Source organism: Hippichthys cyanospilos, chromosome 15 (assembly GCF_059441005.1).
Source record: "Hippichthys cyanospilos isolate Australia breed blue-spotted pipefish chromosome 15, RoL_Hcya_1.0, whole genome shotgun sequence".
Lineage (NCBI taxonomy): Eukaryota > Metazoa > Chordata > Actinopteri > Syngnathiformes > Syngnathidae > Hippichthys > Hippichthys cyanospilos.
The window spans coordinates 18,190,396-18,206,413 of record NC_142383.1 but is presented as its reverse complement, the minus strand read 5'-3'; the positions used below and the strand labels follow the sequence as shown (position 1 = coordinate 18,206,413).

At 40.7% G+C, this 16,018-nt stretch overlaps 1 protein-coding gene and 2 pseudogenes across 3 annotated transcripts; all 3 read right to left on the bottom strand.

The window, feature by feature from the left end:
- Positions 1 to 177: 177 nt before the first annotated feature.
- Positions 178 to 2,508, bottom strand: LOC148412110 (uncharacterized; annotated as a pseudogene). Its single transcript, XR_015867916.1, has 2 exons — positions 2,156 to 2,508; positions 178 to 1,736 (listed from the first exon to the last, which is right to left on the bottom strand). The product of XR_015867916.1 is annotated as an uncharacterized LOC148412110 (transcript).
- A 422-nt stretch (positions 2,509 to 2,930) lies between these two features.
- Positions 2,931 to 9,633, bottom strand: LOC148412109 (uncharacterized; annotated as a pseudogene). Its single transcript, XR_015867911.1, has 4 exons — positions 8,932 to 9,633; positions 7,437 to 7,607; positions 6,146 to 6,316; positions 2,931 to 4,711 (listed from the first exon to the last, which is right to left on the bottom strand). The product of XR_015867911.1 is annotated as an uncharacterized LOC148412109 (transcript).
- A 234-nt stretch (positions 9,634 to 9,867) lies between these two features.
- On the bottom strand, positions 9,868 to 15,884 carry LOC148412108 (uncharacterized). The gene is made up of 5 exons (XM_088435499.1): positions 15,439 to 15,884; positions 13,590 to 14,775; positions 12,817 to 12,826; positions 11,943 to 12,123; positions 9,868 to 11,663 (listed from the first exon to the last, which is right to left on the bottom strand). Exons 1-5 carry the CDS (start codon positions 15,542 to 15,544, stop codon positions 10,240 to 10,242), a joined length of 2,907 nt encoding a protein of 968 aa, XP_088291625.1. The 5' UTR covers positions 15,545 to 15,884; the 3' UTR covers positions 9,868 to 10,239.
- Positions 15,885 to 16,018: the final 134 nt, after the last annotated feature.

Below are 16,018 nucleotides of genomic sequence, written 5' to 3'. Positions count from 1 at the left end.
CACGTCAGTAACACACGAGCAAAATAATAGATGCACGCTCAATAATGTCGGTGTTTTAAAACGCTGTGCTGATTTGCAATTCGAAAAAATATCGCATTAAGAATTTAACATTGACAAATAGATTTCTAGGCATGTCAAGAGAATAACAAAGAAGAGACACGAATTTGAAAAGGTTTACTTTATTCAGGATCAAGCTCAAAGACCAATTTGATCTCAAAAAAAGAGATAAATGTTCTTCTAAGTCTATTTCAACCAATCATGTGTTTAAAGGGTATGGGCCAACAAAAGAAACAAACAAAATGTATAAATTAAAAAATATTGTTGTGTTTTACCATGAGTCCTAATTTCGAGAACGTATCTATAAAATATTTCTAAGGAAATAGAGTTGATTTTTATATACTTTATATTTTCTTCTTATGACTAATAATAAAAATGAGACTGAAGGTTCATAGTTTTCGGACCTTCAATATTTTGTAAACAAAAAAAAGGTAGAATTTCACAATCGAGATGAAGATTCAAATAAACAGATGAGAAATTTACTGAGAGGTACAGTGCTATCAATTTTGCCTTATTCGAAAATGTTGGCGAGCAAACCTAAAAGGAAAAATGTTCCAGACCAGTGTGGGTTCTTGTGTGCGTGTCTAAGAAATCCTTCTTATTGAACGCTTTACCACAAATAGAGCAGGCAAAAGGTTTCTCACCAGTGTGAGTGCCTGTGTGTGATAACAAGTTTGCCTTACGAGAAAAGCTTCGGCCACAAACAGAACAAGGGAAAGGTTTCTCACCTGTGTGGATTCTGCTGTGTTTAATCAAGTTTCCTTTTTCAGAAAACCCCTGACCACAAACCGAGCATGCAAAAGGTTTCTCACCAGTGTGGGTTCTTGTGTGTTTTATCATGCTTGCCTTATGAGAAAATCTTTGAGCACAAATAGAACAGGGGAAAGGCTTCTCACCAGTGTGGGTTCTGCTGTGTTTATTTAAGTTTCCCTTGTCAGAAAATCTCTGACCGCAAACCAAGCAGGCAAAAGGTTTTTCACCGCTATGGGTTCTGCTGTGTTCGTTTAAGGTTTCCTTTTGAGAAAATCTTTGACCACAAATAGAACAGGGGAATGGTCTCTCACCAGTGTGGGTTCGTGTGTGTCTGATCAAGTGTGCCTTTTGAGAAAACCTTTGACCACAAACGGAACAGACAAAAGGTTTCTCACCAGTGTGAGTTCTTGCGTGTCGTCCCAACGTTCCCCTTTGAGAAAATCTTTGACCACAAACCAAACAGGCAAACGGTTTATCTCCTGTGTGGCCTGATATATGCTGTTTCAAATTGAACTTGCTGCCAAACCTTTTCCCACATTGAGAACATTTCCAGCGTTTGCTATCAGTGTGACGTTTCGTCTTGCCTTCCCACTCGTCATCATCATCATCAGCAGCAGCAGTTTGAGGAGATTGTGACGCTGTGTCATCATCATCTGAAATTGGAGCTAACCAGCTGTCTACTTGTGATCCTCCATTCATTTCTGTTATGTGTTGACTGGACATGCTGCTTGGAGGCTCCGCCCCTTTGTTCTCTTTACACTGTCCTTCATCTTCACTTGTCACAAGGACAACAGCCACGGGCAACTCTGTAAAATCTTCTTTTTCTTTGATGCATGGTAGATGCTGCTCCTCTTTTTTGAGGTTGGGGCGCTGCAGCTGCAACTGTAGCTTCTGCCGTTCAGGACCATGATCGCCTTCACTCAGTTCTGCAAGAAACAGGACGCAACTTGATTTGGAAGTCAGTCTGTTTTGACTTTGATTTTTCATATTTGATATTTGGGTGATCAGATATGCCACATGTGCGAAGTAATAGCAGAGTATGCACCAGCCAACAGTGTGCTGGAAAAGATTACATTTGTTTGCATGACAATAAGACATGTTTTTTATCCGTGGAGCAATTGATCAGATCTGACCCGTGATTCTAAGGTATGATGTTGTATGATGTTGCAGTGTTTATTTAATTTTTTATAGTGATGTAAAACATACCAAAGAGCAAAAATATCACATTACATGCCAACAGAGCACTACGAAAGCCCGCTTTTCATTAAAAGAAGAAGAAAAAACACTCAAAGAATACATGGACTTCTATAAACTAGGATATGAACAAGGGTACAGTGAACGTGACCTTCTTGTCGCTCCTTCTCATCGTGGGCTCCACAAAGATCCTCTCCGATCGTCCCTTCCATTCTTGTTAGTTTTCAGCTCGCACTTGAAGTCTCCTGGGGCACTGTATCGATCAAAAAGCGCTTCTGTTTTGTTAGCGGCTAGCTAGCTAAGCGAAACAAAGTTAGGCTAGGCCGAGAAGTTTCGCGTGCATTGAAACGACTTTATTTAAAAGCAAGGATTTAATATACGTATATAGCTTCGATAACGTAGCGATGGGCCCTCGGCTCCGAGGCTTCAGAACTTTCAGTTCGGATTCAGGGCGGATGAAACGCGTGTGAAATGTAATGAAAAAGATGGAAAGTAGCTAGCGCTACAACAATCAATCTACGGCAAGTCCACTAGGATAAACTTCAAGTCACCATTCCACTGGAATGAAGTGAACCAACAAATTAAATCATCTAATAACGTCAGTGTCTTGAAAGTTTTTCTGCGTAACTGTGTACTTCACATGCCGACTTTAAAATAAAGATACGTTTTTTTAATTATTAATATTTTGACATTTATTCTATAACGTGTCTTAATGTGGACTAAAATTGTAAATATATAGAGTTAAGAGTGTGCGTGTTAAACCATCCATATTAGGAATAGTTATAGCTTGTGTGTACAAATCTTAACAGTGAACATATGAATTATTAACGTGAGTACGACTTTAGAGTTAATCAACGAATGGTTAAACATGATTACGTTTTCTTGACAAAGCTTTTACTCTGTCCATGGAATAACAAAGTGAGAGAGGCATTTGAAGATGCGTACTTTATTCAGGATAACATTGGCAACTTTTCAAGCCCTCCACATGGAGTCAAAGTCGAAAAAAAAACATCACTTGTAAGTATTTTAGCATGTGTGCTAAATCTCAACACTTGTCTGAAGGTGATATCTCAGAAAATTTTATATTTTTTAAAATGTATATTTTAATATGTTAGTGTTTATAGTTCATGGGCGATGTATGTTTTTTTTATAATAGTATTCAAATGAGACCGAACGTGTATTGTGTTCACAATCATTATAAAAGAAATCAGAGGCTTAGTTGTAGCAAACATGCTAAATAACAAATGCAAAAATCTTTCAGACCTGCAATTTAAAAAAAAGGATGACTTTCAACGCCTCTAAAGAAAATGCAACAGACCCCTTAAAACGGATTGAAAAGGCTGCTGTATAGTTCTTGTATATAAAAGAAAAAACTGGGAAAATGAAGATAAATCTTGAAAGAGGTGTATAACACAGAATCAAAATCAAGAGAAATTCAACATACACAAATCATTTGATCAGTTAGTTGTAAGCGTCCAACAGAACGAGATTGCACATCGAAGTTGTGTTCTTTTGAAGAAAAACACTTCATTAAATGCTATTCTGACCAGCACGGAGGTACCTCTGACTCATTCACACTAAGGTTTCTCACCAGTGTGTGTTCTGCTGTGTTGAACCAAATGTCCTTTTTGAGAAAACCTTTGACCACAAACCGAACATACAAAAGGTTTCTCTCCAGTGTGAGTTCTTACATGTACGGTCAAAGAGACCCTTTGAGAAAACCTTTGACCACAAACCGAGCAAGGAAAAGGTTTCTCACCAGTGTGGGTTCTGCTGTGTTTGTTCAAGTCTCCTTTTGAAGAACATCTCTGACCACAAATCAAACAGGCAAAAGGTTTCTCACCGGTGTGGATTCTGCTGTGTTGAACCAAGTTCCCCTTTTGAGAAAACCTTAGACCACAAACCGAACAGACAAAAGGTTTCTCACCAGTGTGGGTTCTTGAGTGTATTGTCAATGAGACCCTTTGAGAAAACCTTTGACCACACACTGAGCAGGCAAAAGGTTTCTCGCCAGTGTGGGTTCTGCTGTGTTGAACCAAGTGTCCCTTTTGAGAAAACCTTTGACCACAAACCGAGCAGGCAAAGGGTTTCTCACCAGTGTGGGTTCTGCTGTGTAGAACCAAGTGTCCCTTTTGGGAAAACCTTTGACCGCAAACCGAACAAACAAGGAGTTTCTCACCAGTGTGAGTTCTTGTGTGTTGTGTCAAAGAGACCCTCTGAGAAAACCTTTGACCACAAAACGAGCAGGCAAAAGGTTTCTCACCGGTGTGTCCCATTATATGTCTTTTCAAATAGGACTTGTAGGCAAACGTTTTTTCACACTGAGAACATTTCCAATGTTTGCCGTCAGTGTGAGGCGTCATCTTGCCTTTCCACTCTTCATCAGTGTCAGGAGATTGTGACAATGTGTCATCACAATCTGACATTGGAGCTAACCAGCTGTCTGCTTGTGATTCGCCACTTTGCTCGCCATCAGTTTTTGTTGTCATGTGTTGACTGGGCAAGCTGCTTGGAGGCTCCACCCTCCTTTTGTCGCCATAGTCTCTCTCATCTTCTGTCTTTGCATGGATTAGAGTTACTGGCAACTCTGTGAAATCTTCCTCCTCTTTTAGGTATGGTGGCAGCTGTTCCTCCTTTTTGATGTTGGGGTGCTGCAACTGCAAATCTGGCTTCTGCAGATCAGGACCGTGACGTTCTTCACTAATTTCTGAAGGAAACAGGACACAACTTGATTTGCAACTCAGTCTGTTGTGACTTTGATGTTGCGTGTTTTATATTTGAAGCTATCAGATGAGCCACAGAGGGAGAATTTTACCTCCCCTTTGCATCACAGTCGCTGTCAAAGTTATCAATAATAATAAACCAGAGAAAAAGCAAGACTGAGTAAAATAAAACAATCCTTTGCAAGTATGCTCAAAAAGAATCATGTTAGTCTTTCAGATTGGCAAATCAACATACAAATGGATTACCAAGGTTAACTGTACAACTGTTCCAAGCTTTTGCAGGATTGCCGTATATGCTGGTGAGCGAATGTTAAATTCTTCACCAGAAGGGCGGCAGCAAGGGAAGAAAAAGCTCAACACTGCTGAGATTGTTTGACGACAGCATATATCACACACGTACACACACCACTGGTCCACAACCTGGGTGATCATCAACGAAAACATATTTAGAAGTAATGAAGTCTTGTCATTGAGCTCAGCTACTCTATTGATTAGGATCAGTTGATAAACTCATCAGTTTAGACATTTGGTATGCGGTTTTCACAACTATCGGTCAGGGAATTAATATTTTGCAAGGTCACAGACACAATATAATTGTGCATGCTAAAAAAAACATCATAAGTGACATCATGTAATGCCCCACTAAAGGATATTCTCGCCAGCACAGTTGTGCTTCTTAGCTTGATCCTGCCGTAGGAATCTTTCACCACAAACTGAGCAGGCAAAAGGTTTTTCGCCAGAGTGAGTTCTTGTGTGTTTTGTCAAGGAGACCCTTTGAGAAAACTTTTGACCACAAAATGAGCAGGCAAAAGGTTTTTCACCAGAGTGAGTTCTCGTGTGTATTGTCAAGGAGACCCTTTGAGAAAACCTTTGACCACACACTGAGCAGGAAAAAGGTTTCTCACCAGTGTGAGTTCTGCTGTGTTGAATCAAGGTTCCCTTGTGAGAGAACCTTTGATCACAAACCGTACAGACAAAAGGTTTCTCACCGGTGTGTATTCTGCTGTGTTGAATTAAGTGTGCCGTTTGAGAAAACGCTTGACCACAAATCGAACAGACAAAAGGTTTCTCACCAGTGTGTGTTCTTACGTGTACGGTCAAAGAGACCTTTAGAGAAAACTTTTGACCACAAACTGAGCAGGCAAAAGGTTTCTCACCAGTGTGTCCCATTAAATGTCTTTTCAAAGAGGACTTGTAGTCAAATGTTTTTCCACAATGAGAACATTTCCAATGTTTGCCGTCAGTGCTTTTCCATTCTTCATCATTGTCATCAGTATCAGGAGATTGTGACATTATGCCGTCAGCATCTGACAATGGAGCCAAGCAGCTGTTTGCTTGTGATTCTCCACCTTGCTCAGTTTTGGTTGTCATGTGTTGACTAGGCATGCTGCTTGGAGGCTCCGCCCCCCTTTTCTCACCATAGTCTCTCTCATCTTCTTTCTTCACATGGTTTACAGTTACTGGCAACTCTGTGAAATCTTCTTCCTCTTTTAGGTATGATAGCTGCTGCTCCTCACTTTTGATGTCGGGGTGCTGCAGCTGCAAATCTGCCTTCTGCGGCTCAGGACCATGATGTTCTTGACTAATTTCTGAAGGAAACAGGACACAACTTGATTTGGAAGTCAGTGTGTTGTGACGTTGATGTTGTGTCTTTTATATTTTAAGATATCACATGAGCGCCGAGCGATCATTTACCCCCCCCCCCTTCTCATCACAGTGACTGTCAAAAGTTATCAATAATAATAGAAAAGAGAAAATGCAAAAGTTAAAAAAAACAATCCTTTGCAAATATGCTCAAAAACATTAACGATAAAGATTGGCAAATTAACATACAAATTGATTACTTGCCCCCACCCAAAGATAATCCAATGGGCCCCCCGAAATTGTTTAAAAAAGGCGGGTGAATAGTTCTTGTATATACCAAAATATAAAAGGGAAATTCAAGAAAAAAGTCTTATAAAAATTCCACACTTCAGCCAAAAGGTACCTGCTAAAGTGCACCATTTTTTAATGTTGGGGGGGGAACGAGTCTAAACTCCTAAATGCTTCCCAAAATTAGTTGATGACATCATAAGTGACATCATTTAATGCTCTACTACGGGATATTCTCACCAGCACAGTTGTGCTTCTGAGCTTGATCCTGCCGTAGGAATCTTTCAACACAAACTGAGCAGGCAAAAGGTTTCATATCAGAGTGCTTTGTTGAACCAAGTGTGCCTTTTGAGAAAATCTTTGACCGCAAACCGAACAGACAAAAGGTTTCTCACCAGTGTGTGTTCTTACATGTACGGTCAAAGAGACTCTGAGAAAACCTTTGACCACAAACCGAACAGACAAAAGGTTTCTCACCAGTGTGAGTCCTTACATGTACTGTTAAGGAGACACTTTGTGAAAACCTGTGACCACAAACCGAGCAGGCAAAAGGTTTCTCACCGGTGTGCCCCATTATGTGTTTTTTCAAACAGTACTTGTCAACAAATGTTTTTCCACACTGAGAACATTTCCAATGTTTGCCGTCAGATTGACTTGTCATCTTGCCTTCCCATTCTTCATCATTGTCATCAGTGTCAGGAGCTTGTGACATTGTGCCGTCAGCATCTGACAATGGAGCCAAGCAGCTGTTTGCTTGTGATTCTCCACCTTGCTCGGTTTTGGTTGTCATGTGTTGGCTAGGCATGCTGCATGGAGGCTCCGCCCCCCTTTTCTCACCATAGTGTCTCTCATCTTCTTTCTTCACATGGTTTACAGTTACTGGCAACTCTGTGAAATCCTTCTCCTCTTTTAGGTAAGGTGGCAGCTGCTCCTCCTTTTTGATGTCGGGGTGCTGCAGCTGCAAATCTGCCGTCTGCAGCTCGAGACGGTGGTGTTCTTCAATCATTTCTGTAGGAGACAGCACACAACTTGATTTGCAAGTGAGTCTGTTGTGACTTTGATGTTGCGTGTTTCATATTTGAAGCTATCAGATGAGCCACGGCAAAGAAATAATAGAGTTGGCGTTCAGCCAACTTAACAGCGCGTTAGTAAAAATTTTATTCAGTTGCATGGTGCAGAGACATGCTTTTCATCGTAGTGCAATGGATCATATTTGACACGATTCTAGCGCATAAGATGGCACAATATTTAGCTAAATTTAATTTTACCTCCCAATCACATCACCGTGACTGTCAACGTTATCAAAGTCAAGGTCTTCCGTGCTGTGTCATGACGTCACCACGCAGCCCGTTCTGGAAAGCCAAGTGGGCACGCTTGATGCACAATTAAAAAAAAAGGCTGAAATTCCCGGCCGCAAATGTGAGTGCAACCTTTCACATCGCCACTAACAAAGTTTGACTGTCGCTGGTCTGCGGATTGTGTAAACATTAAAAAAGCTTTTCCTTGTTGCGGGTCCCAAACATGTTGAGGCGATACACATTTTTGCCATCTTCTTACCAAACAGATTAACAACAGGGAAAGCATTCATCGTGTCTTTATTTTTCCTCTTTTTTTCTTTAATAACATGTTACAACTGTGACTGACAATGCTCCTGATATGCTCACAGTTGCACATGTTTCATGCACTGCCCATGCTCTCAATTTATCTGCTAACAAAATCCAAAATAGCAAAAACAAAGCCAACGGGTTCAAAGCATCGAAGGTTCATAGCAACATGCCTACTGGGTGAGAGACATGGTCTTCGTGCCAGCCAGAATGCACTGAAAAATATTTAACATTTGGGCAACAGTTTATCACGTCAAATTTTTGGCACCGACAATGTATCTTGCTCTACCTTTTTTCATCTTAAACTAAAAAAAGACTACACAACGTATAGCTAGCTCCAAGGAGTATAGCGGTTGTCCGTATACTATTTTTTGTAGCAATATGCATGTTTCTTACAATTGACGCTTACAAAAATGTACGAAAAAACACGTTGTCTCCCTACAGAATTAAATTGTATAATTCTTTGCACATTTATATTCGGAGATGGACTTAAATTGAATCTAATCGAATCGTTTTGAAACGAAAATCGATTCGGACTCAAATCAGGGAGCCCAAAATCGGAATCACATTGCGAGAACGCCAAAGATTCCCACAATAAAATATTTGATCTACGATGGGATATCAAGAATGGTACCGTAAACGTGGCATCACATCGTGCCCAGATAAGATCCTGCTCAAAATTCATTCGGGAATACCGTTAAAACAAATATACAAAGTACGTGACAAACCTGTTCGGCGTATCACAACTCGGAGCTGCTTACAACATTCGCTCTGGAGTCTCTTCTTCTCCTCTTGGGCTCCACAAAGATCCTCTTCATTCTGTCCTTCCATTCTAGCCTAAGTTTTCCGCTCGCTCTTGGTGTCTTCCGGCCTACTTCGTCGATCGAAAAGGCCTTCTGTTTTATGAGCGGCTAAAAGGCTAAGCTAAAACAAAGCAAAGCTAAGCTAAGCTAAGCAAGGCCGAGAAGCTTTAGCGAGCACTGAAACGACTGTATCTGGAAGCGGAGGATTACAAAATAGATCGTTTCGATAATTTGACTCTCAGCGCCAATGTTCGGAACTTTTAGTTCAGATTCGGGGCGAATAATCTCGTGAAACGCGTACGCGTTGCTATATAACGTAATATATAACGTAAAACCCAAAGCGCTGCAAGGGCAGAAAACTACGGCAAGGGAACTCGAACAAATCTCACCAAACGCCTAAGAAAGACAGCGTCTTAAATGTTCCTTGTCGTTTCACCGTCTACTTCAAACGCTGGGTGAAATGCCTTTTTAAATTTCGTATTGTGGCGAGCTGTGCTCTTATATATCTTTAGTCTTTGCATGCCATCACAAAAAGGATACAACAAAGTCCAAAACAGCAAAGACAAAGTCAACAGGTTCAAAGCATCAAAGGTTCATAGCTAGATTCCTATTGGTGAGAGAAATGTTGACAGTTACACCTTTATATATGTTAATATGGATAAAAAATGCTAATACATGGAGCCAAGAAGACTTTAGCGTATGTTTAACTATCCAGATTTGTATTTGTTATAGTTTGTGTGTACAAGTCTAGGAAGATTTTTTTTTTTCGTTCAAGTACGACTTTAAAGCTTTAACTACGGATAAGAAAGGTCAACAGGGCTTTTATTTTTCTTCAGGTCAATAGAATAACTCAGTTAGAAATCCATTTGAAGAGGCGTACTTTATTCAGGATCACACTCGGGACAACTTTTTCATCCCTCCACAAAAAAATCTCAAGTCGATTTCAATCATTCATTTGTTTCACTGCTAAGATTGTTTGACGACAACACAGCTCACACGCCACTGCAACAAAACCTCGTTGATCGTCGATGAAATTAGAAGGAATGAAGTCTTAGCATTGAGCTCAGCTACTCTATTGATGACTTGGAGCTCTGTTTAGAAATTTGATATGCAGTTTTGGGAACTAGTGGTTAGGAAAAAATACTCTGCAAAGTCGCTGACACAATATAAATGTGTATGCTAAAAAAAATAACATAAAATAACGACAAAATTGTGACATCATATAATGCTCCACTAAATGCTATTCTTATCAGCACAGATGTGCTTCTTAGCTAGATCATGCCGAGGGAATTTTTCACCACACACTGAGCAGGCAAACGGTTTCTTACCAGTGTGGCTTCTGCTGTGTTGAACCAAGTGTCCCTTTTGAGAAAACCTTTGACCACAAACCGAACAGACAAAAGGTTTCTCCCCAGTGTGCGTTCTTACGTGTACAGTCAAAGAGACCCTTTGAGAAAACCTTTGACCACAAACAGAGCAGGGAAAAGGTTTCTCACCAGAGTGCATTCTTGTGTGTGTCAAAGAGACCCTTTGAGAAAACCTTTGACCACAAATCGAGCAGGAAAATGGTTTCTCACCAGTGTGGGTTCTGCTGTGTTGAACCAAGTTTCCCTTTTGAGAGAAACTTTGACCACACACTGTACAGACAAAAGGTTTTTCACCAGTGTGCGTTCTTGTGTGAAGCTTCAAGGAGGCCCTTTGAGAAAACCTTTGACCACAAACCGAGCAGGCGAAAGATTTCTCACCAGTGTGGGTCCTGGAGTGTGTTAACAAGTTTCCCTTTTGAGAAAACCTTTGACCGCAAACCGAACAGGCAAAAGGTTTCTCACCAGTGTGGGTTCTGCCGTGTGAGATCAAGTGAGCCTTTTCAGAAAATCTCTGACCACAAACCAAGCAGGCAAAAGGTTTCTCACCAGTGTGGGTTCTGCTGTGAGTAATCAAGGTTGACTTTACAGTAAATCTTTGACCGCAAACCAAACAGGCAAAAGGTTTCTCACCAGTGTGGGTTCTGCTGTGTTGAACCAAGGTTCCCTTTTGAGAAAACCTTTGACCACAAACCGAACAGACAAAAGGTTTCTCACCAGTGTGAGTTCTTGTATGTTGTGTCAAGTAGTCCCTTTGAGAAAACCTTTGACCACAAACTGAGCAGACAAAAGGTCTCTCACCAGTGTGAGTTCTCGTGTGCACTCTCAAGGTTCCCTTTCGAGAAAAACTTTTACCACAAACCGAACAGGCAAAGCGTTTCTCTCCTGTGTGGCGCACCATATGCCATTTCAATTCACACTCGTAGGCAAATGTTTTTCCACACTGAGAACATTTCAAATGTTTGCTCTCAGTGTGACGTGTCATCTTGCCTTCCCACTCAGCATCGTCGTCGTCGCCATCAATGTGAGGAGATGTGAGAGACTCCATGTGGTCGCCATCATGTTTTGTTGTCACGTGTTGATTGGACATGCCGCTTGGAGGCTCCGCCCTCCAGTTCTCCTCATATTGTCCTTCATCTTCATTCTTCATGTGGGTACCAGTGAGTGGCATTTCTGTGAAATCTTCCTCCTCTTTTGGGTGTGGTGGCAGCTGCTCCTCGTTTTTGATGTTGGGGCACTGCAGCTGCAAGTCTGCCTTCTGAAGCACAGCACTGTGAAATTCTTCTCTCGGTTCTGAAAGTAACAGCACACACCTTGATTTGGAAGTCATTCTGTTGTGACATTGAGGTTCTGTTTTTTATATTTTATCTTAGCAGATGCTAACCGTAAAATGCTTTGCGCTGGTTGAGGGGTACTTGGCTGAAAAAATATTTCACAGGGGTGTATTTTATTCGGAGGGGGAGGGGTGTTGTACCGCATTTAAATAAAACTATTAACGCACGTTTGGAATATCAACAATGTTATAGAAAACGTGTGATTACATCATAATATTGACTTAAGGCCATGACAAACCTGCTAGGCTTAACTCAGCTCGGGGTTGCTTGCAAAACAATCGCTCTTTCTCCTCTTGGGCTCCAAAAATATCGTGCTCGATTTTCCCTTCCATTCTTGCGCAAGTTTTCAGGTCGCTTTCGATGTCTTCTGGACCACAGTATCGAGCAAAACAAAACAAAAGCGTCTGTTTTGTTAGCCGCTAGCAAGCTAAATTGAGCTAAGCTACGCTAAACAAAGCTAAGCTAAGCAAGGCCGAGAAGTTTCGGCGACAGCGGAAACGACTTCATTTGGAAGGGAGGTTTAAAAATAGGTAGTTCCGAGGCTTCTATCGATGGTCGCGAAGGCTTCAGAAATTTTCGGATTCATGATAAAGGATTTCGTGAAACGAGTGTGGAAGTGTAAATGATGAGACGGCCAACGAGCTGCAACTACGGCGAGTCTTCAAGGACAGAATTAACGTTAATAACACGGCAATAAATCGAAACTGCTGATCGTGTTAATGTCACTGTCTTGAAAGTTTCTTGTAGCGTTACTGTCTAACGTTGTCTAAATTCGTACGTCTTTTAAGAAAAAAATACCATGTTATAATTACTATTATTAAATTGACAGATCTCTTGATATGGACTAAAGTTGTAAAAATAGCTTGTGAGTACAAGCCCAAATTGTGAAAGTATGATTTTTTTTTTTCGTCTAAGTATGACTCTAATGGTTAAACTACGTATAGAAATATTTCAACACGCATACGTGTTCTTGGTGGGCTTTATGTTTATCTCTAAACATGTCAATACAATAACTGAAGTGAAAAAGACAATTGAATACGCATACTTTATACAGATCACACCCGCACTATTTTTTTTTTTTATCTTTTTTTAATATCTCCACTGAGTCAAACCTTCTTCAAACTAAAAAAAACAAAAACAACCACACGTCTATAAGAGATAGCTAAGAAACTTCAATGTTATTTAACTTTATTTAAAAATGGAGTGTCTACAGTCCATGGGTGATATATATTTTGTCACATTTTGAATACTATTAAAACATTAGACTTAACATGTGTTCAGTGTTTAAAACTATCACCATTTTATATCAAATAACACCAAGGAATAATTGTGGCAAATACTGTTTATGCTCAAAAAACATTATTGCTGCAGTTTTTCAGATCTGCAAATTAACATACGAATGGATAACTTCAACCCAACCAAGAAAATCCAACAACCCTGCCCCCCAAATTCTTTTATTAAAAAAAAGGGCTGAAGAATAGCCATTGTATATACAAAAAATAAATAAATAAAAGCCTAATTGCACAGTTCATCTTCTTTTATGCGAGGAATAAAAAGAGTCTGCATTCCAAAAACACTTGCCATAAACAGCTGATGTGAAGCTTTGCTATGCAAGGGTTCTAATTATACACACTCATACTTGATTTCTATGTTACTGATCACGTATGACGATGTGATTGAGGATTGGAGGTTTCATTAAAAAAAAAAAAATTGTAGTGTCGCTGACATGATATAATTATGCTGAGTCAACTAACAAACATCCTGGAAATAGACCAAAGCATCATTTGGCGCTCAATCAGGATGATTTTCGAATATCAGGGTGCACATGAAGAGATTTGCTAACTTTACAACATAAACGCCAAAATTACAACATGTAAAACTTTACTAATCACTGGTATTCTCGCCAGCACAGTTGTGCCTCTTAGCTTGATCCTGCCGTGGAAATCTTTCCCCACAAACTGAGCAGGCAAAAGGTTTCTCACCAGTGTGTGTCCTCGTGTGTCTTATCAAGTGCGCCTTATCTGAAAATTTTTGACAACAAATCGAACAGGGGAAAGGTTTCTCGCCGGTGTGGATTCTTGTATGTCTGATCAAGTGTTCCTTGACAGAAAACCTTTGACCACAGAACGAACAGACAAAAGGTTTCTCACCAGTGTGAGTTCTTGTGTGTCGTATCAAGGTGACCCTTTGAGAAAAACTTTGATCGCAAACCGAGCAAGCAAAGGGTTTCTCACCACTGTGGGTCCTCGTGTGCTTTATCAAGTTTGTCTTACGAGAAAATCTTTGACCGCAAATAGAACAGGGGAACGGTTTCTCACCAGTGTGTGTTCTGCTGTGATTGACCAAGGTTTCTTTTACAGAAAATCTTCGACCGCAAACTGAGCAGGCAAAAGGTTTCTCGCCAGTGTGGGTTCTGTTGTGTTTAATCAAGGTTCCCTTTCGGGAAAACCTTTGACCGCAAACAGTACAGGCAATCGGTTTCTCACCAGTGTGGATTTTTGTGTGATCGTTTAAGTGTGACTTCTGAGAAAACCTTTTATTACAAATCACACAGGCAAAAGGTTTCTCTTCTGTGTGGCCAATCATATGTCTTTGTAACTTAGACTTGCTGCCAAAGGTTTTCCCACACTGAGAACATTTCCACGGTTTGCTGTCAGTTTGACGTGTCATTTCACCGTCCGGCTGATCATCATAGTCATCAGCGTGAGTAGAGTGTGACGTTACGTCGTCGCCATCTGACATTGTCGCCGACCAGCCGTCTGCATGTGATCCTCCGCCTTGGTCGCCATCACTTTCTGTTGTCATTTGTTGACTGGAGACATTGCTTGGTTGCTGTGCCCCCCACTTCTCCTCATACTGTTCTTCATTTTCACTCTTTACATGGACAACAGTCAAGGGCAACTCTGTGAAGTCTCCCTCCTCCTTTATATATGGTGGCAGCTGTTCCACTTTTTTGACGTTGGGCTGCTGCAGCTGCTCCTCTTTGCCACCAGGGGGCTCTAACTCCTCCTCTTTGACGTCAGGCCACTCAGGGTCATGCTGCGCAGGACTGGGAATGTCCTCACTAAGGTCTGCAGGAGACAGTACAGGTAGGAGTGTCGCTAACGATTATTTCAATAATCAATGAGTCAACTTATCTCAAACAGTTTTAAATTTTGCTTGAAATTAGCTAAAGATCTCATGCAAATTCCAAATAACCTCGTGAGGCCTTTACTTCACCTAAAAGACAATATAGTATATTGAAATACACAAACATAACAGGACTAGATGTTCTCCTAATATGCAAAGAGCTCTCTTTCTTCATTCTCCCATCTTGGATGCACTTTTGTTGGCAAAGCATCAATATCAGGGTTGCTAATAATAACGGCACCTATACAGTGATTCGAGTCAAACAATTATTTTTAAGGTAGTATTTCTTGCCACTGAATAAGGGCACTTGAATTACATTGTGGTTCTATGTGATCTCGGAAAAAAAGCCTAATTGGAGTCTACTACCACATCTTAAAGATTCCAATAAATATGAACGGCATTGCTGTTTTCCAAAGGGACGTATTTTGTGGTGGATTGAAAGTGCCACAATTAAAGACGATTAAATAAATATACGGTCACCAGGGGAAACCATCAGATGCATACAATCCGCGTTTGCAATGTGAATAATGGTATGTTAAACGTGGCCTCACTCATTGCCCGCACAAAATAGATGCTAATCAAAATAAATATAGTTGCAAACAAACCTGTTCGGCGCAATGAAAGTGGAGGGTTCTTGCAAAGCGCTTCCAGTTGTCCACTATTTTGCCGCTCCTTCTCCTCTTGGACTCCATAAAGCTCCTCTTCCATCATCACGTTCACTCTTGCTACTTTTGTTGCCCGCTCTTCATGATTTCTGAACCACGATGTCGATTGAAACACTCGTTTGCTTCGTTAGCGGCTAGCAAACTAAAATAAGCTAAGCTAAGCTAAACAAGGCCGGGCAGTTTCGAGTAGCGCTGAGTCGACTTTAATCGGACTTGAAAAGGTAAAATATAATAAAATAAATAACTGACTCCAATAAAGTAGCGATGGACGCTTATTGTCGAGGCTCCGGGATGTTTAGTTAGGAGGCAGGTCGAATAAATTCGTGAAACCCGCGTGGAATTGTAAAAAAAAAGAAAGAAGCCTGCACGTAGTAGGTCTGGATTGTGCAAACTACGGCAAATCCACTTGGACAAACCACATGTCAATGAAAGGGCAAAGCAATCAGGACAAATTTCACGTCACTTAAAAAAAGAACGTAAATTGAGGCAACAGATTACGACGTTAAATCTCGTACTTGTG

Bases quoted from the DNA above. Each gene is read 5' to 3' on its own strand.
- LOC148412108 (XM_088435499.1), bottom strand. From the start codon at position 15,544: ATGATGGAAGAGGAGCTTTATGGAGTCCAAGAGGAGAAGGAGCGGCAA. The intron at 14,776-15,438 runs GTTTGTTTGCAA...TGTCTCCTGCAG, and splicing joins ACTTTCATTGCGCCGAACAG to ACCTTAGTGAGGACATTCCC. The intron at 11,664-11,942 runs GTTTGTCATGGC...TGTTACTTTCAG, and splicing joins AGCTGAGTTAAGCCTAGCAG to AACCGAGAGAAGAATTTCAC.